Genomic DNA, 27,232 nt, shown 5'->3' with positions numbered 1-27,232 from the left:
TATACCGAACTTTGTACACAACAACGAAATAATTAAACTTCACAAAATGGTAAACAATAAAAATTGACGTAATTGATATTTTGATCTTTTGTACATACACAAACCAGCGACTCCACGTGTAAATCTATCGCTATCCAAATTAAGAAGAAAATAAAAAGAATTAAAAGTGATGCATTAATCGATTCTTTTTTACATATCACAAAACATTAAATGTCAAAAGAAATCACATCTATGAATTTTAAATTCATAAGAAATAAATGATAAAAACAGAATAATTACTCCTTCTCCATAATATTTTTCAAATATAATAAAGGAAATTTAACAATTTAAGATTGAAAGAAAACATGTCTTAACAATAGTACGCCTAAAGTAAATGCCAAAAAAAATATTAAAATGTATATTATTACAATAATAATCCAAAGATAAAAATAAAAGGTCAAATTATCTCCCAATTTAGCCCAACTAGACAAGAACATTAATAAGAAAAATGTTACAACTATTAAAAACCTATAGTATACTTTAGGCCCTTTCTATGGACCATAGAATCTGAGTGAACCATCTATATAATACACGTAAGCCGACAATTTTCTTCAAATAATCGGCAAGATGGCCCATACAAAAGGCCTGTGGTCATAACCGTTGTATACAAAGACATATGGCAATTCAAATAGTCTCGACTTCGAAGACTCATATTTGTAAGGTGCGTTGATTCATGTCTAGTCCATTTCTTAATCCAAACCAGAATCACGCAAATTAAACCTTTCCTCAGTTCACATCCGTGCGATAATTTTTTATTTTTTATTATTTTTTTTATTTCAAAGTTTGTCCGTTCCAATTTCTCCGCCAACATAACGTTCTATAAACGTTTTCATATCTAAATAAAAAATACAGTGACCTCCCATTGTATTTCAGGAATTTAGGCCACACTCGGCACTTCTCCGCAATTCCAATCTACCAGTAGCCCATACGTTTCCTTTCAATAAACTATTTGACCAAGGAACGATTATTGATTGAGATAAAATAGTAAGACTATAAAATACAAGATCAATTAAAAATATTGAAGTATAAATCTTTAAAGACCTCTCTAATTTGTAAAATAGCTTCTTTATGTTGTACAGGAAATAACAAAAAGGTACAAGAATGTTAATTTATCTTTGATTGTAGAGAACTATTCGAAAATATTTTCTTCTTAATATTTAAAGGACATTTATATAAGAATTTCTTATCTAAACTGACACTAACAGGACTGAGTTAAGTGTTAATAGATGCTAAATACATTAAGGAAATCGAGGTAAACATTCAGATTTCAACTACACGACAACGGAACATATAATAAAATCACTGAGCCTTCATAAAGCGTTCTTCATAAAAAATATTTATTGTAACCTAAAATATAAATATAATAAATATGAATGCAACTCATTCCTAAATATCAGGAACAACACACAGTTGCTACATTCACACGTAACAAAGAAAAATATAAAATAAATAAATGTGAACTTAAAATTTGAGGATATTTGGCACTGTCCCATTTGCTTGATAATGCAGATACTAAGGTGTGGGGAGCCAGTGTCGCCCTCTCAATTATAATACATTAGCGACACTAGCTACCATATATTAAATATTTAAATCTCAACTGGTTGCACTTGAAATGACTAGCTATATAAAAATTAAGTGGCCTTCTAAATGCACTACGAAAACATTTAACGGAATGATAAAATCGACACCATCGCGTTAAAACATATAATATTTGGTCTCAATAGTAACACCCGAATAGGCGAGTTTGGGAACGAACAAAATATAGGTAATACATTCACGCCTCCTAACTTACATGCAAACAAATTAACACGTCTTTACCTAACTACTTATGTCCCTAGGGCGAATTGTACTTTGTACAAACTAAAACCATGCACTGTACAGCACAAGCCTGACACTCGCGTTTCAACATTACTTCGGATTTCATGACAGTGTGGCAAAACTAAATTATCATAGAGCCTGTTCTATTGTATCACAGATGCGTTAAAATTATAAAACTTAACCCGGTTTTGCAGTCTATTGTTATGAATAAGAAAATTAATATAAAATAGAGATATAATTTGCCACAGTAACACGTCGACAGAGGTCACGGCGATATACATTCTCCTATTATTTACATACTAAGCCTATGACCATCAGTCTCGACATCAACTCTAAGTTTCCCTAGCTCAGTTTAATATAAAATAAGCTATATCATAACGACCGAGAGCTCAAAATAAAACGTCTATAAAGGTAACTTCAATTCACAGTCAAATTAAGGTACGTAGGGATGAAATAGGTACAAAATGTTCAAAACACGGTACCATAAAAAGGTGAACACTGAGCGACCACACAGCTAAACGTGGAAATTAAAATTAAGTAAATATTATCGCACATATTGAAAATATCTTAAAAAATTCTTAAGATCAATTTTGAGGTAGATTACTGTTACATAAATATGCATTAAACGAGGTATTTTTATTGTACGCGTGTTAGGGACGCGGTTTGAACGGCTGTAGGGCGTCGTTCGAACCGGTCGGAAAGAATAGAGGTAGATCGGTTGATAGTTTGGAATAACTTAAAGGGTTTACTGCGTATGATTGGGAAGAGGGCCTTGAGGGAGGTGGGGGGTGACCTGGTGGCGATGCTCGCGAGCAATGTGGCGGCGCACGGTGTTGTTGCGGGTGAAGGTACGGGAGCAGTGCGGGCATGGCACGCGGATGCCCTGATGCCGCTGTCGGATGTGCGCGCGCAGGTTTGTCTCGTAGCCGTATAGTCTTTCGCAGTATGGACACTTTAGTTTCTTTCCTGGAATTGCATACGATTATCGTACAGTGGAGTAAATTATAGATAAGTAAGTTTATTTAAAGAACTCATTTGCGTCATGCGAATATAATGAACATTGATTGTGATTAAACCGTTTAAAATCGTAACCCCAAGGGACGATATTTCACTAACAAACTGTTGCTGTAAATGCCTAATTAACTCTTCATACCAAAACACTAAGATGAGATTTGTTTACAGTGTGTAAAGTCCAATTGGTCATTCTGTATCCATAGTTAAGGTGTTAGTTAGGTGTAGTTAAGGTGTTGTTACAAGGAATTGTAACTGTTTATAACTAGCTGGATAGTTTACCGTCAGCAGTAGCGATTCCTCCAGACTTGCTAGTGATGATCTTTGTAGGCCATATATCAGGGCTGGGCTTGGGCGGCACGGGCGAGGTCTCATGCGGGTTGTCGTGGTAGTTGGTTGTGGATATCGGCACAACTGGTGGCGGCGAGTTGTTGTAGCCGCCTGCGTAGTCATTTTCGCTTTTTATCCGTAAATCTAGAATTGACAGGGAATTGTTTGAATCATTGTTATTTTTTATGTCATGAGCGGGAAACTGAGCTAGTGGTTTGCTGATGGCAAGCGATATCCACCGCCCATGAACATTTTGTTGAGTAGGACCGTGGAATATGGTTAAAGGGTAAAGGATAAGGAAAGAATTGACAACTTGGCATAAAGGACTGGCAAAGGTGACGGAAAGGACGGACACGGGACTTCATCCTGTTATTTTAATATTGTTTATTGTTGAAACCAAAATTGCGTTTTATGTAACTGAACACTTAATATATTAGAATTTATATTGTTGTAGATTCGAGAAGTATCTACGCAATAAATTTTCTGTTGTACTTTGAATAATATTCATAAACCAAATTACAACATTAAGCGAATATTCCCATCAGTATGTACTCGGTACGTTTCAAGTGTTTGTAGAAGATAGTATGTCTGTTCTTTAAAAGAATATCGTCAATATGAAAGCCATGATTTGGGTGTCCTTACCTTCAGCGCCCTGATCAGTCGGCAAGCGTTCCATTACTTCATCCTTAGCTGGAGCAGATCGTTCATAGCCATTGTTCTTGATCGGGTTGTTGACGCTAGAGGTACAGTCGGGGGGGTTCTCTTCGTATCTTGCACCAGCGCCGGGAGATGAACGAGTATCCGGTTCATCCGCCACGCTGCCACAATGTGACGAAGAGGAGCTTTGCCTGAAGATATTCGTTAATATTTTAGTAGATGGAAAAAAAACAGAAAACAATGTTAGCGTAAATATGAACAATGCAAGATAGCAGTCTCGCATTCGAATAGCAATGACGCGTTTATAAAATGTCCTTTTATTTCCTGAATAGAATTGCTGTAGGGTTGAACCCCTTGCCTCACCCTATGAAGCAAATAAATTTGTTGCAGAACCCTACGATTTGCTAAGGCTGCTTTATGTACATATACTTTCAGTAGCTTAAAATGCCAGTAAAGATAGTTGAAAATATAATGTAATAGTTAGTGAAGTGATAAGAAATAATATAGTGGCATTAGGATACGAACAGACATTTCTGTTGTGATCAGATTTTTTCTACATCACGGTATGTGTTCTGAATTTGTTTACCTGTAATTCCTTGTTACAGGGCTGGCTGATGGCGACGGTTTTGGAGGCGGTGGTCTTCGATGCGACGACGAGTGTATTGGCACGTGGGCGGGTGGAGCATACCGGCCCATCCCGCCACTTCCACCATGAATGGGTATTCCATATTGGGTCATGATAGGTCCGAATGAGCCCGCATGAGGTTGTGGTGGCGCTGACTCCTGGACCTCGCAGTTCACACCAGATACTGGACTAGTCTTCACGCGGGTTTGGTGACGTTCCCCCGACTGTTGAGTCTGTTGCTTCACCCAAGCGTCTTGGGACATCTCCATGGAGAGACCTTTGACCTAGAAAAAAAAACCATTCACGCTATATTTAACAATAGGCTTTGGCGTCGTAAGGTTGCAAATGCAATTAAAAACATAATCTTTAACAACATTCTTAAGAACTGTTTACATTAAATAATAGTATTCGTTTCTAATACTTAGTCACGTTTTTCACCTAAAAACTTCACTAAAAAACCTTCATAACCTGCTATTATGTAAATCATAAAACTCATGGTCGATTTTGGACCACCTAGTTTCCTTTCTTCGGCTTTAGGTCATTTGATACTCTATCGAGATAAGGGTAATAACGTGTAATATTTCAGCCACTTGATATTCTGTATTATCCAACTAATATTATAAATGCGAAGCTTTGTTGTATTATAGTTTTTCGAATATGATAGTATAAAGCAAGTCGCTGCCCGCGTCTGTCCCTATGTTTGTATGTATACTCAGGTAACTACTCAAAAGATTTCGATAAGATATTTTTAATACATATAGTGATTCAAGAGGAAGGTTTATATGTACAATAACTTCTACTAAACTACTTCGAATATAACGCGAAGCCGCGGGTAAAACTAGTATTGAATAAAGTGATATTTAGTAAATGAATACTGAATAATGAATCAGGCTAGTGTTAGCAATAATCGCAATAATGCTGTGAGTATCTAGTTAAATTTAGTTTGTAATTATAAGAAATTGAGAAAATGGTAGTATATTTTATTATCCACTAGCTTTCCCAATTGGCTTGAATAGTCATAGGAAATTCCCATGGAAATGAGACATGGCTTTTGTCGTCTGTAACCTCCTATCTCCAGAAATAATTATTAAATCGCTCCGTTGCGACGTGATAGACTTACAAAGAAACACACTTTCGCATTTTTAATATTTGTAAGGATTAAGTTATTTATTTTACTTTCTTGCACTTCAAACTTAGTCACTTTTTCTATTATATATATATCCTGGTCTTTTTTTTTTCTGTTTTTGTGGTAATTTAAATATTCTATCCTTCAATTCTTTCACTTGTCTCTTAAACATATTTATCTATAATGTAGTCTAACATCATTGCTGATTTATTTGTGTTTATTTATTTCTTTCTAATCTATCCATCTTCCTTCTGGGTTCTGGCAGAATTAACAGCTTCATGGGTCAACTGACTCATGGCATATAAAGCTGAGCCTGGACCTTTTCACAGCCATAACACATCACAGCAACCTAACTTAGTTTTTATTTTATTTCTTTTCTTTTTATATGTTTTTATTTTTTTTTCTTATTTCCTGTTTTATGCTCAGTGTTTTGTCTTTTTTTTTTTTTGTTAATTGTTGTGTGTGTGTTTGATTGTGAATAAATGTATGTCTATGTCTATTAAATATACCTATATATTCAAATTTTATAGATTATGAATAAAATACATGTTTCCGATTTAAAATGTACTTCATTTGACAATAGTTTGACTCTTTAAAACAAAATTAAAACGGGTTCTAGCTTTGTTGGCAAAATAAAAAGATATTTCATGAATTAAGCTATTTATATGCTGAAAATGTTAAAATGGCTTTGGAAAGTGTTACGAAATTATAATTGCTGGTAATTAAAAGCAGGTTGGGGTAGATAGGTTTTATAGATATACATTCATTCTAAGTGGTTATGACGTAATACCATAGGTCTTTATTATGAGGCATTTAGCGACCTGACCTTACTGACTAATGAAAATATAGAAATTCAAACTATAAAAAATGCTAATGGATATGATAAATAATAGAATATAAATTGTTCTATACTATATATGCATATTTAATATAAAATAAGAGAAGTACTTGAGACCCATAAATTATTTACAAAAATTAACAAAAAACCACATGAAAGGCAATAGCTTATAAAAAAAAATCATCAGTATAGCTTCATTGGGTATTTTTCAGGTAAAAAGTACATTAGAATTGAAAGCTTCCTCCTTTTTTGAAGTTAACTGAAAACACAGTTTTTCAAAAGTTGTATATGAGGTAAAAGAGAGCGAATACGATTGATTAGAATAAGGCTGAATAATGTATTGTATGCCATCAAAGACGCGAACTAAATAGGTTGAAGATGTGAGCAAATATGGGTGGGAATTTGGGTAAAATGCTCCTACAAACCTGCTCTAGAAAATGTATCTTAACTGATGATATAAAGGTTGAGCTGATTACTTTCAGTCTTATGAAGCTTTATTTTGTCATCAGCATCATCAGTATACGTATTGTGTACTAATTTGATTTATATAAAGTGGTATATAAGATCATTGATAATTGTTCAGATAATCTAATAATGTACGAATTGTTTGTTGCTTTTTATACAAACGTTTAAACTAAACTACGACCAATAATATAGACTTGTTGAATTGTTTATCTACATAGATTAGTTGTAGCTCATTAGCCTTGTAAAAATTATTACTTATTTATTCAAATTGTATATATCGTAAGCTCCTATTATTACAGCTTTTCAATTAAAGAAATTCATCACTAATGTAACTTGGACTGTAGCTTTATTCTTAACAATTATATTGTTTGCGTTCTTCTCTTTTATCTAAATATATTCTATGCATACACATATATCTCTATCTATATGTGAATTTTCTATATTTAGTAGTTTACAATGTACTATATCTATTAGTTTATCTTTAATGATGATATTACATTAGTAGCTGACCTGTAAATTTTCCCCGCTCTTAAGAAAGCTGGAGAGAGCATCTTGACTGACGTGCACCTCGCCTTTATACATGAATTCGAGGAGTGCCTGCATGTTGTCCGCCGTGGTGGCTTCGAGGATGACGTAGCAGGCGCCTGCATGGCTGGGCGGTGCTGTGTCGAAGAGCTCTTGGAAGTGCTTACTGCAAGCCGCTAGAATCACCTTGTGTGCTTTGAATTGGCGACCTGTAACAAGGAAACAAGGAATATATCAGTTAATACTTTTGAAAAAAAAAAGATCATCACAACCCTGCGGGCGAGGTACACCAATTTCAAAAATAGGACCACATGACAAAAACTTTCTATCGAACGCAAAAAATAGTTATGGCAGTTAAAAACCCACGGAGTTACCGAGTAGCAAAACCGAAAAAACAATCAGTCGAAATGAGAAGCTTCGTTTTTGGGTCATCGGTTGAAAATTTTACTAGGTGTACATTTAAGAATATAAGGAGAAAACTAATACATAGAGACCAATAAATTACAGTGAAACAAATATAAGAATAAAGCATAAAAACTAAAAAACTATTAAATATTTGTGCCACCTAAAGGGCGAGGGCACTCTGCATAATATGTTATTCCGATATGGTCGGTATAACGCTGGTTTTCAGTGAAACTAAAATATGCGTGGAGTATTATGATTTTACGTTATTCAAAGGCAAAGTATTCAAATACCAAAATTATACGTAATGATAAATATTGTAATTGAAATTGTGGCTTTCTTGGGATATCTCGTTGTTATTTGAATAATATCAAACTCTCGTTCAATATAAATATATCGGATTGCCATTTCAAAATTCTATAAATATTATAATTTTATGAGTTCCATCATTGCATTTTCGTGGAATTTTGAAATAAATACTATTTAGTTCCACATAAAATAAATATTTCCTGTCGTACGCATTACACCTTGAAAATAATTACCACTATTTATATATTTATATTTAAATTCATGGTAATAACAATTAAACAAATCTTTTTAAAGCTATCAACATTTTTAATTGTACCTTTTACCCTTTTAAGGTAAATATGGAATACTAGTGTATATTATTTTTATAAATTTCCCTATATATTTATATCATAAAGGGAAAAGTGCTATGTTTGTTTATTTATTTACTATTTAACTCAAAAACTGCTGGATAGATTGATACAAATTCTTTTGCTTCCGTACTTTAAAGGCTATTTATCCTTTATATAGGCAACCTGGGCGAAGGCGGGTAAAGCGGCTAGTATATTTAACTTCCTTTTTATTTCTATAAGAAAATCAGGCAAAGATAAATTATCTAGATACCGATAATCCTTATACCCTGCTTTGTATTATTATATTATTATTTTACTAGCTTTCCGTCCACGGCTTCTTCCGCGTAGTTAAGGGAATTTCCGCGGGAATGAAACGTTTCACTGCGGTAAAAAGTAGTATATGTCACTCTTTAGTCTCCCAACTATCTTCAGACATTAAAATCATATCATATGATAGTCCTGTGGCGACGTGAAAGGCAAACAAACAAACAGTTTCACATTTATAATATTAGGATATACTTTGGGACCTAGTATCATACGCCGATACATCAGGTAATGCACGTAGCCCTACAGAATCAACATAGGAAGAAAGGGTTAGAGATTAATACTCTGGTCCCCTCGCAGTTTGGAACTCCTTTAAATAATTAATATGCTACCATTTAACATATCCTGTAAGGATTAATTTATACTATGCAAAAAAGACAACAGCAAGTAACCTACATGCTATAAATATAATACATTATGATGCCGTGTCGTATAGGTTTCTAAATATTTCCTGCAAGAAATTCTATGTTGGCTGTAATGTACAACGTAGGATAGATTTTTTCTAAACATGAACATTGTTTAATGCATGTTCACTGCAACTTCGAGCTTGGAGCAGTCATTGTTGTTGGGTTTTTCAATAAGATTTCGTGTAACTTGGCATGGCAAGTCACTGAAACGACTAAGACGAGATGGTCACAAAGGCCACCAAATTCTACCAGCGCCTATTGAAAAATCCTGTATTAACTGGCTCCATAATAGTTATAATTTCTAAGCTCTCGCAGGCCTAATAAGCAAATAAAATTAGTAAAACGATTCTTCACACACAGAGGTAATGTAAAAACGTACGTCGGGTAAAGCAATGCGCAATATATTTAAACAATATGAAGCCCCGAATTCTTACAACGCTTCTTAATAACCTTAAACACCAATCGTCATACAATAATACCCATGCAATGATAACACGCGTACATCTGTTTGTGACGTCATACCTGCCGAATAGCACGGAACAAAGTGTGTAACCTTGGACCTATGGAGTGTTAAGCCGACTATACTAATGCGATTTGATGGCTGAAGGCGACTTTTGGGTGTGTATAACGAACGCATACATATTTGAAATATGTGGATGGGCATGATAGGTACATTGTTGCTACTTATTTATTATTCCTTTAAGATGATTTTTAATCTTTGGTTATTTTTTTATAAAGTATCGTATTAAAAGACCAACATTAAGAGATGACATTTTTAATTTATTGATTAAAACTTTAAAATTACTTTAAGAAAGCGACGGCCGGACCGATTTCTTTTTTTGCTTGACTTGATTTTTACTGCCGTGTCCCCAGATTATACTAACTTGTAACTAACTTGTAGGTAAGAAAAGTCGTATTCAATTACTATATTATATATGATTTATATTCAATTACTTTAATTAATAATATGTTTGTATCAAATAGTATACAGTGATAAGTGATATAAAGGCATCTAATGGAAATCAGTGATCTTAGTCTGAGTGGAAAGCCTAATTGTGGCATAAATTTACATATTTATTGTACTATATTATATTATATGATTATATATGGGAGTCGAGCATGCTTCGGCACAAATTGGGCCAGCTCGCACCTGTGAAGTACCACAGAAAACCGTCGTGAAATAGTGGCTGTGTTTCGTATGGTAAGTGGGGAAGCCGGAGGCCCGTTTCCTTTTCCCCACATGTCCCAGTTCATTTCTTCTTTCCAGTCGATAATCCTTTCCTTTTCCCTTACTCCATAAAAGCGGGCAGCGAATTCGCAGAGACACTATATTTGAGAATGTTCATGGGCGGTGGTGATCGCTCACAATCAGGCGAACCACCAGACAAGTTGGCCGCTATGACATTAAAAAAAATACTACATAAAGTTTGTTTTAGTTCTAAAACTAATAGGACCAAAGTAAAGCATATTTATAGATACACTTAATACAACAGGAGTAAAAAACGAAAGTTTGGAAAATTAAGAAGTCCTTTGTTTGATTGTTTTAGGCCGATTTTTCCAAAATGAAGGAGGTTCTCAAATCGAGTGATATATTTTTATCTGTCTTGTTACTCGATATCTCCATGGGTTTTCTATTGCCGTGATTATTTCTGTGTTTGATTGGAAATTGTTGTCATTTGGTCCCATTTCAGAATCTGGAGTGTTCCCTTCAGAGACGTCGGTGACCTTTTTGTAAATATGAATTGTAATTTAAATACATTGATGTTTCGATTTACATATTTGAAAATATGAAGTTAATATTTACGTTACTGAATTGTGAATACCATTGGTTGAGATTCTCCTGTATATTTTCTTGCCACGCGAATGTCGCATCGTGGCGATTTTTTTTTTTGATTGAATGCATTTGATTGTATGCACATGTATACACACATAAAATGCATTCTACATTCACGCCTGGTACCCGAGTAAAAAGTAACCTATGTACAAATCCAGACTATAATCTAGCTCTGTACCAAATTTCATTCAGATAAGCTGCTTTCGCCGGAAAGAGTAACAAACATCCATACTTTTATAAAAATTTAATTTACATTAATTCTAGTTAATTGGCAGTCTCTAGTGTGTCAGCGCCCTACGAGCGCGATATGCAAGTGTTCCGCTCCTAGCTACTTGTATTCAATACACGGACTGTTAAGGACAAATACCTATTTCCTTTTAAAGTTAATATATTTATCATACGATTTATGGCCAATTATTTTTTGCGTGTTAGGATATAGAAACAAATTTTACTATGAGATATCGTTACATGTAACTCAAAATAGCAATTTTGTTATTTTGAGTAACATGTGTTTTTATTTTATGTCATAGCGGGCAACTGAGCTGGTGGTTCGCCTGATGGTAAACGATCACCACCGCCCATAAAACATACTAATTATTTTTTATTAAAGTGAAGTCCCTTGATTTTAACTTGACTTCTGTCTTCTGTCTCCTGCCGGACTGAAACCTATTTCTTTCTGTGATCCACCGGGAATCGCACCCAGGACTCCATGGTTCTACGCTCACGCTTTAAACACTGCACCAAGAAGGCGGTCATTATTTTTATTGGTCTGTGTTATTAAAGTGTATATTTAATAGTGATACAAATTTTAACCAGGGATTGAACAATCAAGTCTTAGTAATTTATAAATCTGCAACTATTATTGCGTAGTAGATGCTACACGGATCGAAACATGTATTATAACTACATTTTTACTTTCATCTATAGTAAAAGCAGTATTCTTACATGTTATACTAGAAAACTTACTTATTATCACTTTTTACTTACTATTATGTGTTATTGTAATATTAATAACGCACATCCATATTTGTTTGTTTTAATGACTGCATTAAATATGCTATGAGTAAAAAAGTGTGAGAGCTGTGCAGTGGGTTTTCGGGGACGTACCCGCGAGCAAAAGCAAGTATCACTATACCTTATGAGTTAGATGCAGAAGCTACATGACTGCCAAATAGCATCAAAATCGATTCAGAAGTTTAAGCGCGAAAAAGTAGCAAATTTACATTTATACATACTATCGTTTATAATACGACTAGCTGCGCCCCGCGGTTTCACCCGCGTAAGTCCGTATCCCGTAGGAGTATCGGGATAAAAATATGCCTATATGTTATTCCATTTGTCCAGCTACAGTCTACGTACCAAATTTCATTGCAATCGGTTCAGTAGTTTTTGCGTGAAAGAGCAACAAACACACACATATCCTTACAAACTTTCGCATTTATAATATTAGTTGGATTACGCTTTTCATATCTGAGGAGATATGTTATAAAAAATGTCTTCGGTTTACAATAGATGGCGCTATATTAAGTAAGGCAGATCTAGATTTCCTATCGATTAACTTTTTAATATTTTTCACCTATAGTGCAAGTGGTTATGGTAAATCATATCTTTTTAAGGATACAACTCCAAAATTCATAGGACATCGCTCATTATTCTAATTGTTATAACCCGCTTCCAAATAACCAATTACGTATTTTTATATTTTATTTAATAATCAATTACGTATTTACATATGTATTACGTATTTTTATATTTCTTAGATTTAAAATCCAAATACTCTAATTGTATAAATAAATAGTTCAAAGTCGTTAAATGTATTCGAAAATCAATTATATGCCATTCGAATCGATAGTCGCTCTACGGAACGACGTCTATATAAAAAATTTCACGTAATCCTTAATAGAATTTCTTATTTATTGCAAAAATTTGAATAATGGCCGTGTTTTTATGCAGGAAACGAAAGCCATTGATATATTTTTTTACCTCCAGACCTTGTTTTATGGCACCTTGTAGGTATAAATGTCAATAACCTCTAGACCTTTGATTCAGACGGAAGTTAGCGTTTATCAAATAAATATTTTAGCGTATTATTCTCAACCAATCAAAGTTCATTCATGATTTAAATCTTCATTTATTGGCAATTTGTTATGCGAATGTCTCTGATTTCTCTGTTGTTGGTGTGCGTTTGCAATGGTGTGTATTTGCATTGGTGTGCGTACGTCATATTCTAATTCTTGCGTTTAATACCAAATAAGCAAAAAAGTCTAGGAAATGAGAACCTTCCATGTATGCTTAGATCTTTAGACTAACGCAATATATTTTGATGGGGTTTTTTTAATAGATACAGTGATTTGTGATTACGATTAACGTGTGCGAAGCCGCGGGAAAAACTAACGTATGTAATCTAAACACTCGTATTTTAAACCGTTTTTAGTTGAACGCGTTAATCTCAAGAACAATTGTTACAAATTACAAAAATACTTTTTCTGTTGCTTAGTCTATTTATCGAGGTAGGCTGAACTATACAACACCATGTTACGAACACTTGGAGTGGAGCAGCAACAAAAAAATGTTGCAATATTATTTTTGAGACTAAAACACAAGTTGCATGGGTCAGCAAGTTCATGGCGTAAGTATTGTTGAATACAATATATAGCCAATAAATCCTACTAATATTAAAATGCGAAAGTTTGTCAGGATGTTTGTGTTTGTTGCTCTTTCACGCAAAAACTACTGAACCAATTGCAATGAAATTTGGTACGTAGATAGCTGGGCAACTGGAATAACACATTACTACTATTCATCCCGATATTGATACGGGATACGGGCATACGCGGGTAAAACCAAGGGGCGCAGCTAGTATAAGCTAAAAATCAATCATTTGATTCAATATAACTGAAAGACTCTGGCCCAACTGCATATTCTTAAATACAAACAAATGACAACAATTTCCTAGTATCACTAATATAATAAAGAGGAATCTTTTGTATGATTTATGTTAGCAACGTTTTTGGGCAAAAACCACTGGATCTTCAAAAATAATTTCACCATTATAAAACTGCAACTTCACTGAGTTAGATAGGCTATATAATATACTAGCGGTCCGCCCCCGCTTCACTCGTGGTACATATATAGCCTTCCTCAACAAATGGGCTATCCAACACTGAAAGAAATTTTCAAATCGGACCAGTAGTTCCTAAGATTAGTACGCTCAAACAAATAATCAAACAGACACACTCTTCAGCTTTATAATATTAGTATAGATATGTAGTGTACCCGAGCAAAGCCGGGGCGAACAGCTAGACAAGCTAGAGCAACATGTAATGTCAATCGGTTAAACACCCGCAATAATCGAGTTAAAAAATCAAAACTCCAGAACAGAATTGGGAACACATTTTGTAAAGAACATGCAATGAAATTTGTGCATAGCCTATAGTAACTAACCCAACATTCATTCACTTAAAAACTACATTGAAAGTAACAAAATAACAATAGCGAATATTATATTTAACAGTCACGTGTTGAAAACACGTGATTTCTAGCGAGGACACCACATCTTGACGCTAGCGTGAACTTCAAGCCAAATAAACACTAGGTCATTATTGACGAAGCATTTCTAGTAGGGCGGGCAACAACAAAAAAAATGAATATTTGTTACTGTTTTAATGGTACTCAGAAATAAGTTAATTTAGTATCTTAAGATTTAATCAGTTTCTTTCCTTTTTGTCGGTTTCCCCTATGTATATTTAAATCTTTAAAATTGCGAAACGCATTTTGGTAGGTTAATAGATAGAGTGATTCAGGAGGAAGGTTTATACTTTATACGTATAATAACATATATTAAACTACTCCGAATTTAACGCGTGCGTAGCCGCGGGCAAAAGCTAGTAAAAGTAAAAGAGTTTATGTCAAATAATGTATTCATATAATATACAGTTCACAATACAAAAATTGATAATATCGAAAAATAACTTCATAGACACTATTAATATAATACGGAGAAATAATAGCAAAAGCTATTAATGTAGTTAAAACAAACAATGCAAAAAAGTTTTTTTTTTTATAATTCATATCAGTTTTTATATACGGGCCACGGGCCACCGATGGTTCGCCTGATGGTAAGCGATCACCACCGCCCATGAACATTACAGAATGAGAGCCGCGTCGCCCACTATTCCATTATTACACGAAAAACCATAGCATTCGCATGCTACTTACTATTTTATGCAGATTCCTCTATGGGTGTTTCTGTATGTGTTTATAGTACATGTTGGCCTGCCAATTTTACCACACATTACAGCTAGCATATCATATGCAAAAAAAGCGTGAAAACCACAATCTTGCAATGAATACAATAATAAAACATATCTCATACAGATATATGAGTGTTTTCTAACTCACAACAAGTCATGATTAAGATGATTAAGATTAACAATCATGGGTTGAGATAAATGTGCATAAACATACCGTTCTAAAACGATTAAACTATAAAAATAATAAAATTCATATATAAAACCCAAAAGTCTTTTTCAAGGCTTCTGTTTGACCTAGAATAGTTACATAGTTAATTTTAATTGGCACCGAGTATCACGTGTGTCGTATTGTATACTAAATGTATCCTATTTCCTCATAATGAATATAATTTTTTCACATAATATTAAGTGAATAAATAAATGCCTATTTAGTTATAATTAGCTACTTGATTTTAATAGTTTTTTATATCATTTTATTATTTCGTAATCTTGTTTATTACTTAGGTACTTTTTGGTGATTGAATATTATGTTAGAATTAATACAATGTTAGTTAAATCAAAAAATCATTTTTGCGAAATATCTGACTAGAAACAGACCACGATAAAAAAGAAACTAAAACTAAATAGTCTAAAATTCATAATAAGCTTACCTTATTGTTACAATTTAGGATACTATTTAAATTTTAGCAATATATCTAATAGATTTTTTCATAGACCTTAGGAAACAACAACAATTTTTGTATGACCTTCAAGACATATAACATTTCAGTCTCCCCATGACCACGCTCGCTGTAAAGTGTTCGAAACGTCGGGTTAATAATATAATGAATAAATCGCGTTTAAAATCCGTTAAAAAGTTTTTAATTTCTAAATGTATAATACTCACGTAAAATCAAACACAAGAAAAGACGTTACGAAATTTACAAATAAGGGTCACACATAAAGTCCTTGTCATCGCCCCCTAAATGATAAGTTGACAACCGATTTAAATATTACTATCTAAGAAAATATATACATTTAATACTCACACGGTAAACGACCTTGCGTTATGCGTATTTAATTCTTTTTTATTTAAACGCATCTTCTAACATTGCAACACCAATGAGGAAATGGTTCGACATTGGTCACAGCTTGCAACACCGACATTGACCCCATTCAGAGACCTACTAGCCTTTATCTAACAGTTATTTATGTTATGATATGAGTATGATACATTTATATAATGTACGCAAATAAAATACGACGTTAGATCAGAATTTTGTTAGAGTTTTTAACGATCTACTTATCTCTTGCGTGCCTTCTCTTCGATGTGATCAATACTGAAGCGCCAGCGTATCTGTATGGAAAACTGACCTGGATGGGATGTAAGAACGGCATGTCTACTAGGGCGACTCACGTCAAACTAGTAATACCTAAACACCATACTTCCATGTTTAGAGGAAGTTTCAAATATAGTGCGACTAAGTGCTGGAATGATTTACCACCTCCGTTACGAAATTCAAAGACCTTATTTAGTTTTAAATCTGGTTTAAAAAAAATTTTAATTACAGAATTTCATAACCAGCCTTAGTCGTATAGTATATAGTGATTTTATAATTTGTTTCCTTTTTTCGCCTTATTTTATAACAATTTATTTCATTTATTATATTTTATAATTATTTCCTATTTTATATATATGTAATATATGTATAATATTTAGTTTAAATACCAATTTGCTTTTAAAATATCTATAAGTATGTTTGTATTGTTTATATAATGTATGCATGTATGTTTATTTCTTCTGACTGGCACTCCAACAAGGGGCTACTGAAAATCAGCGCTGCGCATAACGCGTAGCACACGCTGAGTAGTTACCCTTTTTAGCACCACACCGTTTAGTCATAAGTACACTTTTTAATTTTAATTTTAATTTAACTGTAAATGTGGTGGTGATAAATAAACATTTCTTTCTTTCTTTCTATTGTTTCTGTAGGTAAAATAATTCCTTTCTATAAAATAAGATCCGCAGTCTTTGTGACTCCATTAAATAGGCCCGAATCACAACAATTTGCTATGAAACAAAATACGAATCGGTCTTAAAATGGTGATGTCGAATAAAAAATGCAAAAGTGCAGCCGAAATGAAAACCTTCGTTTTGCAAATTATATACTTTTAATTTATAATTATTCTTAGCTGAACCACGCGGTTTCACCCGTGTAAGTCCGCATACCGTTGGAATATCGGGATAAAAAGTTGCCTATATGTTATTCCAGTTGTCCAGCTATCAGTTGTTGTTCAGTAGTTTTTGCGTGAAAGAGCAACAAACACACACGCATCCTTACAAAGTTTCGCATTTATAATATTAGTAGGATTCGAATGAACACGATTCCAAATCATGGATATTTTGAAAGGTAGATCCAAATAGTATAGGCATAGGTAAATATTCGATAAAGCAATTAACATAAATCACAAAATAAATTGTATTTAAATTATAATTTGCCTAATATAACACTTAGTACCTACTGACTCTAATTTTAGATGTTGAAAACTGTACACAATTAAATATTTATAAATTCACAATGTATGTATTGTAAATCTAATAATTAACTTTGCATGACCTTAACTATTCATATAGCTCACCAATGCAATCTTCTAACCGCATTTTGTATCAAAACTGTGTCCTTCATGCATATTAATGACATCAAATTCAAAACCAACAGCCCTATTGTGATGGAAACAAGTTGAATATTACATTAAAGAAACATATACGCTTTAGTTTGCGACAAAACAAAGTTTTATTTCAGACAAATATGTTGGTACATGTTTAGGACAAGGCATTTATTTTAAGACTACGATACGCACGTCTTATTTTAATAGAAATAACGGAAATTTTTAAAAACAGAATTATTGAATTGGTAATTTGAGTATAATTCAAGAATAAAGAATTTCAAATATTATATTTGAATGTTAATAAAGATCGTAAGTAAACAAGAAGGCGCTCCCTTTGTTTGAAACATAACAAACAATGCTAGTGTGAATTATCTTCAAAAATGTTCATCACAGAAAAACTAACCACAAACCACACAAACAACTGCATACATCGTCCCCTTTCCCAACGACGTTAAAACTCAAATTTCCCAGCCCTAAAATCCGAGCCCACCCTGAAATGCTACGGGGCGCAGTCGCAAGCAAAATCTAGTTTATGTAAGTTATTGATCACATAGGCTGTACAATGTATATATAGATCTCAACATTGAACAGGATGCAAGTGTAGGTGAGGGGAGCGGGAGGACGACTAACCCCGTTTTCAGCGCACTCACACCTTGACAAACGTATACAAATCCGTGTAGGGTTGTCACTGATATTCTAAAATGGTATATACAACGAAATATATATAGACTACGTGCGTGTGCTAACTAGATTACCTGTTAAGTGATAAAGCAAATAATACAATTTCATGAAGTTCACAGTGCTTTAGCTAGGTTATTTAGCGGAGCGAGAATAATTATTAGCCATTACTCTGCCAATGTTAGCGCACCTTACCGTAGCCTATTAAGAAATATTATTTACTGAAAATAACACCAAACTACAATTCAACGCACGCGTTTTTATGAAGGTCCAAAGTACAAAAACATTGAATAAATTAGCAACCGAAAATTCAACTAGACGCAAACTTAAAATAAAGTATCGACAGCCCTATTCGAGCAGGCGTCTGTGTGCCGCCCAATTTCAAGGTCGGCGTGGGTGGCGTCGAGTGAGACAGCAAATCCCGAAGTGCAGGAAAATCGATCTTGCACGAGCCCAGCTCCTGAAACTAGGTGAAGCATGCCCTTCTGACGCAGGGAAAGCGATAACGATGCTTCACTTTCCCCGTGAAACCTGACATTATATAAGTAGATATATTGCTATGTACATAATACTCCGATTGTTTGTGATCAAAATAATGCTGAAAGATATTGAAGTGTAATACGTATGCTACGAATTGATTTATATGGTCATTCATATTGATATCATAAAATGTGTTTGTTTTAAAAAAATAAGAGCATTAAATGGGCTTCAGTTTTGAATACTCATTGTTACGCTAGCGATAATGCAATAATGTTGCGTAATAGCACAAAATTATTATTGTATTAACATAATAATACGATGATATTTAAATGTGCACCACTACAAAGCTATTTTTAGACCGAAAAACATGATTCCTTTCATAATTTTAATGACTATACAAAATTTATATTAAACAATGATTTGATTCAATCTTCTACGTTACACAAAGAAAATCCTATAAATATTTCATTCTATTGACATTTATCAATGACATTTGGACCTCTGAATTCGGCTGAGATCATAATATCTATTCAGATTGAGATATTAGATATCGTAGAAAAGCAAACAACCAAATTTGGTAGCTGGAAACAACGCCCACCCATAAATTAGCGCATAGGTTGGGCGCATCAAATAACCCTTTGCAATCAATACCAACTAACACCAGTTATATCTACACGGGGTGGTTTTGTTCCAATGCACTCCTACATGTGTGGGACGGGGTCCCCCACCCGCATAAACTACCTCTACGCACCAAGCACCTCAATTTAAACGTAAAACGGTGAAATACGTTGACGTGTAATTAAATTTGACGGGGGATATAGAAGGGAGATAAAAGTACTGTATCGAGTCTTATTTGTTTATTCTTACTGTCGTCAATATTGTCTTAAATCAATAGAGAAACAAAATTAAAGAAATGTTGCTTACAATTAACGAATGTCTCAATATTTGATATATCCTTATTACATGGAGTTTGTTTATTTTTTTGAACGCGTTAGTATCACTTCTGAATTGATCTCCAAAGACCTTTCACCGTTGGATATCTTTGAGTGTTAAGGGCTAAATATTATGTAAAACGAGCAAACCAGGGGCGAACCTCTAGAGTTTTAAATATTTGAAAGTGTTGCTAGGAGATTCATGAACGATTATTAGACTGAAAAACATTCCTATATAATTGCAAATTGCAAAACATAGAATCAAAGCCTAAAAAACATTATGAATGTGTTATTATACGTATTTGAAAAAAAAAAGATCTTTAAATGAATATTCGAGTCACAATCGAGCCTTCGTAAAACGCATCGCGCCTAGTCGTATCGACCCGCGGTATGTGTGTCGCCCCCACACCCCTCCCAACAGCTGACGATCACTCTTGCCTTTTAATTCACCTCCCAAATAGACGCGGTGCACTCGTATATTGATTTATAGACGTAATTATCCTCACTGGTCAAGTTTTACATTGGAAGTTTTAGAAGAATTTTGCTTTGTTTATAGTTTGTAAAGTATAATGTAATAAATACATTAGCTATGCCCTTAATGCAAGATTTTTTAGGACTTCTAAATTACGATCGATCTTAATTTGAATAATGAAAAGTAGTCATATATAGCAAATGCATCATCATACAGTCACAACATATGAGAAATTATCTCTTATAAAATGCTGAGCAGACACAGTAGCTACTCATTAATTCTGACGATCATTAAGAATTCGGTATCGTATCACAGTCTCAACGTTGTGTATGGTAAAGGAAGCAAGTAATGCATACATATCAGAATTAATCAGAAATGCTCATGTGGGAGTCGAGCACGCTCCGGCACGTATTGGGCCAGCACCGGGGATGTACTACACCCCCACAAACCGGCGTGAAATAGTAGCATACTACTGTGTTTCGTACCGTGAGTAGGGGACACGGAGGCCTGTTTCCTTTTCCTCGCCCTTCCCAGTCTATTCCTTCTTTGTAGTCGTTAATCCTACCCTTAAACCTTTCCCTTAAAAACGGGCAGCGCATTCGCAAAGTCGATACCTCCACGAATGTTCGCTTATCATCAGATGAACATATGAACCAGCAGCTCAGTTGTCCGCTATGACATAAAAGTATTTTTTTACATTTATAATAAGAACTGTCGTTTCAATGTGCACGTGTAACAAGCTGGTACTTATAAATATGCATTCTAGAATTTTTTTGTGTACATTTTTGCCTAACATTACTTGCTAGCAAGCCCTTTCAAAGCATATTGAAATCTGATTATGTATATGAATATGGAAACCCATAAATCATCTCCAGGGATTTTATTCACGCATGGTCGATTGGATTCGTTAGCCGATATAGAGTAGGTACTTGAGGTCAATGACTCTCGAGTGGTACATAATATTTATGAGTATCGGTTGTTTTGAAGTCCATAAGTACCTGTGAAGATGATATTGTTAGAGGAATGTATGAAACGGTTTGTTGTTTAATTAGAAGTAAGTTAGATTAGTATTGACGACGTAAAATAGCTCACTAATACACTGTTACACGTATATTTGATATCCATATTGAGGGACATATGAAAAATCTGTATTGAAATCGATCCATCCGTTTGAGAGCTACAACGCCACAGACAGACATGATATATCGTGGCTCTCAATCAATAATTTCAGCTATTATTAAACCAGCTCTAACTAAATCACGTAATATAAGATTGTACCTATGTCAAAACAGCATATACCTAAAGGGGCCCCGAATCCCACGCACTGGGGCGTCTCCCTCGCCACCCCTTACCCCCCGACCTCGAAAACTTCAGTCAGCGAAAGCGTACAGGTACGAAGCAATTAGTCAAGACTGTTTGCGGTTAGTTAGTTCTTGAAATTGTTAATAGACGGCTAAACAAAAACACTAAAAGCGCGCTTCGTAAATATGGAAGAGTTACGTACGCTGAGAGAGAAAGAGAGAGAGAGAGAGATAGAGACCTATTTTTTTATTGAGAAAACGTTAAATGTAATGATTATTGTGAGATGACTAAATATCGCCTCAGCCTATTGCAGCTACTGTCTATGTATGTTTACTTAAAATGTCTATATGCACGATTTGAAACGTATTTAAGAAATAAACGGGTATACGGACATACAGACACGGCGGGTACTTACTAGAATAAATTCTACGTGTAAAGTATAAAAATTTGAAAGAATGTGCAATGCTTAGCAAGTTTTAAATATGCATCTTATAATAATAGCTGTAACAACGAAACTAGAAAAGCGCTTGTGAACCTTCCGCTGTTTTGGGAACAGCGTTTGAAATGCAATTTCTTCACTGATCTATGTAACTATTTATTTGTAAACACTATAGGATTTGAATATGACAAACAAATGACGCAGCAATATTTATTTCGTGCTATTTTTAAATACATTTAGTTTCGAGATATACTAGCGGCTTTTATGGCATGTTTGACAACTTCCTGATAAAATCTGTTTAATTTATCGGTCAGTTAAAATAACAGATAAAGTATGTAAACACAGAAGAAGTGTTAAAAAAACTATCAGAGAAGTATTAAACCACAATCAAGTAAGGGACCATCACAGACCTACATAATTTAATGCATTCGTCATTTGTTTTGGAACATATTCGTACAGATAAGATAGATAAGGAAGCGAGTCGCAAAAATCATAATGCGTAGATTTTTATTTATTTATTTATTTTATTTTATATATAATATATATAATGTTATATTTTGCCACACGCTTCCTTTTTTAACCGAAAAAAGAGGGGGTTATAATTTAATGCGATGAACCGATTTTTATAATTCTTTATCGTTTAGAAGCTGTTGCATACCATGGTATGCTGGTGGTCCTATTTAAATTTGGTCTAGTTTTGACAATTTGAAGGCGGCAGATTTTTGTAGAAAATTATTATTGTTCCAAGAACCGTTATAAAAGGAATGCTTACTGCAGAAATAAGGGATTATATTTAAAAACGTTTTCAAAGAAACCGAATAAAGAGAAATAATTTATAAAATGAGTTTTGTGAAATGTCACTATATTGTTTTGATATGGTTGCTAGTAATTCATTACAACAATGATATATTTAGAACCAGAAGACTCTTATTGCCCAATAACTCCGAAATTTAATTATAATAATGTTCCTCGATCGTATGTCGGTCGAGCAATATCAATACAAGTGCGAGCAAACACAGGTGCAAACTTCAACTTCTCGTCTAAAGTGCGATGATGCCTATGTTTTCTTAAGATAGAATGATATAATTGATAACTTCATATCTTTTAGAGACTAGCCACTGGACTAACAACTTGAGGAGTATGCGAAGGAACAAAAAAATCAAACTCGATCTTTTCACACGCAAAATATAACGCAAATTAAACAAACAGATAAATAGAAACCTTCAAGCTAATTTATACATAAACGTCCTTGATATTATGCACGATAATACACTCGGAAAATAAAACACCCGAAATATCATTACACGTGTAGCTTATCTAACAAAATGCACCGATAAAAAAACACATATTATCGTAAGATGATGTCAATAAACTCTTTATTGTTTGCGAAAAATCGCGAACTTTTGTCCATCGAGCGGCGATAATAAATGAATGATACAAATGACATCTGATTATATTAGACGCGGAGGTTTTACACCACTTACAAAGTTACTTGTCATCCTCATTATTTGTGATGGGATGGGATCAAATGAATCCCTTTACTTTTACGCATATTTTTATGCCTAAATATATTATTTTCAAAATATATGCAATGTTTATATTTTATGTCTGTATTATTAATTATCTGTATTAGTCTGAAATAAATTTGTTCATTCATAGGTTCACTCGCTCTCTCGCAAAAAAAATATTAAATTCAAATTTGATTGGTATCTGCGTTTTATTCATTAAAACAACATCAGTATGGGTGGATGTGTGGATGTGTGGATGTATGGATGTTTGTTAATCTTTCATGCGAAAATAGCCTATCGTTTTAGTATGAAATTTAAAGTAAAGAGATTTATCAGCCTGGATTAGCACATAGGCTTTTTATCCAAATACCACATGAGTGATGCCACGGTTTACAGCTAGTACAAAGTACAATGATACCACTAATTTTATAATAGTCATTCTGATATAATTATCATATATAAATCGTCTAGTATACATTAAAATTAAGATTTATTTACTAGTCCAACAAATTATAATATGATATCACATTCGTCGTACATTCAAACTGCCTCTCCAGTAAACTTATAAAATAACCGATAAAGCTATTGAATGTTATGGTAAAACAAACAATTCATGAAAATAAATCAAAAAGTCGCACCTAATACTTGCTGCGTTCGCGTCCAATTAGCGCCTCTGTTGGCCTCGGCAATGCCACAGAATATAAATAACAAATTATCTGCATATATAGGAAATTGAATAATATTGTTTGATAACTACCGCTGAAACACATTCTTTATGTTTTCTCAAAAACTTCCATTTCCCATTACTTTTATGGTTTTTATAAGAAATATTTCTTAATTCTTCTTTTTTAATTCCAATTTTTTTATCTATAAATGTATAATAAACGCGTAATATCAATAGTAAATATTTTCGATTATCTCTCATGTATTTAGTTATTATGTATGAAAATTCTACCATATTTTAAAATCAAGTCGCTTTCATATTAAACTCATACAAAAAGAAACTAAAATAATGATTTCACCAAATATTTAAGATATAACATTTCTTTCTTTATTGTTATGATATAACACTTCTTTATCTATACTAATATTATAAAGCTGAAGAGTTTGTTTTTTTGAACGCACAAATCTCAGGACGACCTACTGGTGCGATTTGAAAGATTATTTCAGTTCTAGATAGCACATTTATTGAGGAAGGCCATAGGCTGTAGCCTACATATGTAATGTACCACGGGCGAAGCCGGGGTGGACCGCTAGTTTATAATAAACTCACTTTGCAACCTCTTCACCCACCAATTTAATATAAGAATATCAGAAGAAGGTTCTAATTACAAAGAAAGAAATATATTTTAAATACAAAGGCAGCCCATCTAGGCGGCCAAACAAACAATACAAGATAATATTTTCTTGTGTTTGATTTTACGCGAGTATTATAACATTTAGAAATTAAAAACCCGACGTTTCGCGAACGTCACGGGGTGACTTGACACAGTCTCCCCGTGACCACGCTCGCTGTAAAGTGTTCGAAACATTGGGTTAATAATATAATGAATAAATCGCGTTTAAAATTCGTTAAAAAGTTTTTAATTTCTAAAAATATAAGATAATAAAATATATTCCATAAGTATCGGCTTACCTTCGCAATAAAGCGTGACATCGGCAAGGCTCTCCGAATTCCATAGATTTGCGAACGAGGTGGCCAGGTTGGAGCCGAAGCTGTTCCATTTCAAGCAGTACTGCTGCTGTTGAGTCTCCATGCCCGGGCCGCCTCGGATTCCTGCCCTGTTAATGAAAGTGTGGTCAAAATAACAAACCAATGTAGGTATTATGTAAGGAAACAGTGCAATAGTGCCCGCCAACGAGAGAGTCTGAGAGCCAAGCGTCTTTATAATTTTAGTGTAGCTACAACTATATTAGTTTTTATAGTAAACTATTTGATAGTAAAATCAATAATGTTCTAATAAATTGCACAGCTATTCAATTCTATACAATAATATAATAATAATATAATATATAATATAATTCTTTCATGTATAGGAAGGAAAATCAGCGAAGGTATAAATTGAAACATAGCATTTCCAAGAATTTTACATGGCAACACTTTTTACTAACCAACAAGAGTTTGAGGTAAATAATTAAAATAATTTCAACTGGTTCACGAAAGACGTGAGAAAAAAAATCAATTAATGTAAAAAAATGTTTCACAATATTAGGCCTCAGCACATTTTGTTAAAAAAGACATATTTTACAAAAACCGTTTGCATAATTCAAATACCTGTTCAAATAAATGCTATTGGCATCGTAAAAAATCACATCAGGTTTTGAAGTTCAAAAAAAAAAAGAATTAAAAACAAGTTCCTTCATCAATGACATTATTTTTTTCCACTCTAATAAAATGCTAGTGACTTTGATTAAGCTAGTTGTTGTTTTATGCTGATTTCGACTCGTTTCTCGGAAACATTTAACTCGTGTAGAACTATCGAAAGTGTATCATGTTATCCTGTTTTTATTCTTAAAAACTATTTCACAATAATATTAGTTGATTTGTTTTTGGAGTCTTTTTTCCATATAGGTATATACACATTTGTTTCTTCAATTTGAAAATACATAATATTTGATACTCAACATTGAACATTTTTGTTAGATTACCTGCACTAGAATAGCAATGGAAGCCCAATGTTATCCCAGTCTTAGAAAATCAGTAATTTAATAAACAAATAGTTCTTAAAGACATAGATATTATTGTCAAACTGTAGGATGACCTATAAAGGTCCTCAAATTAACGATCGATACATGCCATGCAATGAATACGTAATATGCGGCCTGGTTATTCCCACGTTGTAATATGGATATTTATTCAAGACCAATTACGAAAGGTGTAATTTTATTATTACTGAAGTTAGAAAGATAATCGTTTCGAGTCGTTTTATTAAAGTTTTCAGTGCATTATTAATCGCAATAGATGCAAAAAAGGCGCGTCTGTATGCTTAGATTTTTAAAATTACGCAACAGACTTTGACGATTTTTTTAAAATAGGGTGATTTAAGAGGAAGGATTTTAAGTATAAGTATCTATTAAGCTGCTCCGAATTTGAAGTCGCGGGTGTGGGAAAGCTAGCGTAAATGTTCCTTGCTGAAGTAATATTAATATTAAAACAGGTAAAAAGTTTACGCAAGATAAATCAAGTGTCATAGAGTAGAATATATAAATTGAACAAAATTCAAAATATATATATTTCAGTCAACGTTCCACGCTCTATAGACAAAGGGCCTGCAGGGCCGATCAGTATCGATTCAAATCCCAACTCCGTTATAGGCTAACTGTATATTTGCATGCGTGCACGTATTGCACCAGCGTAAGTTGAGCCTATTGGAGTGAGCGGATCAAAAGCGGCAAATGTGAGGGGGGAGCTCAAGTAACGCTGGGCGTAAATTTCGGCTGCGACCTGATTCCGGAATGCAGCGCGCGCACGCGTAGAAA

At 33.8% G+C, this 27,232-nt stretch overlaps 1 protein-coding gene across 1 annotated transcript in view; it reads right to left on the bottom strand.

Moving 5' to 3' along the window:
- Positions 1-1,083: 1,083 nt before the first annotated feature.
- Positions 1,084-27,232, bottom strand: part of LOC119831977 (zinc finger protein chinmo-like) — a 45,000-nt gene continuing 18,851 nt past the window's right edge. Inside the window, exons 2-7 of the mRNA XM_038355557.1 lie at positions 25,389-25,534; positions 7,420-7,643; positions 4,442-4,764; positions 3,841-4,046; positions 3,151-3,342; positions 1,084-2,823 (exon numbers count right to left, since the gene is read on the bottom strand). Of these exons, the coding sequence (XP_038211485.1) occupies positions 2,603-2,823; positions 3,151-3,342; positions 3,841-4,046; positions 4,442-4,764; positions 7,420-7,643; positions 25,389-25,509 (1,287 nt within the window). The 5' untranslated portion in view covers positions 25,510-25,534 and the 3' untranslated portion in view covers positions 1,084-2,602. The remainder of the gene's footprint in view (positions 2,824-3,150; positions 3,343-3,840; positions 4,047-4,441; positions 4,765-7,419; positions 7,644-25,388; positions 25,535-27,232) is intronic.

The sequence above is a fragment of the Zerene cesonia genome, chromosome 1, assembly GCF_012273895.1.
Source record: "Zerene cesonia ecotype Mississippi chromosome 1, Zerene_cesonia_1.1, whole genome shotgun sequence".
Taxonomy (NCBI): domain Eukaryota; kingdom Metazoa; phylum Arthropoda; class Insecta; order Lepidoptera; family Pieridae; genus Zerene; species Zerene cesonia.
The sequence above is the reverse complement of the archived record's forward strand: the minus strand, read 5'-3'. Positions and strand labels throughout refer to the sequence as shown.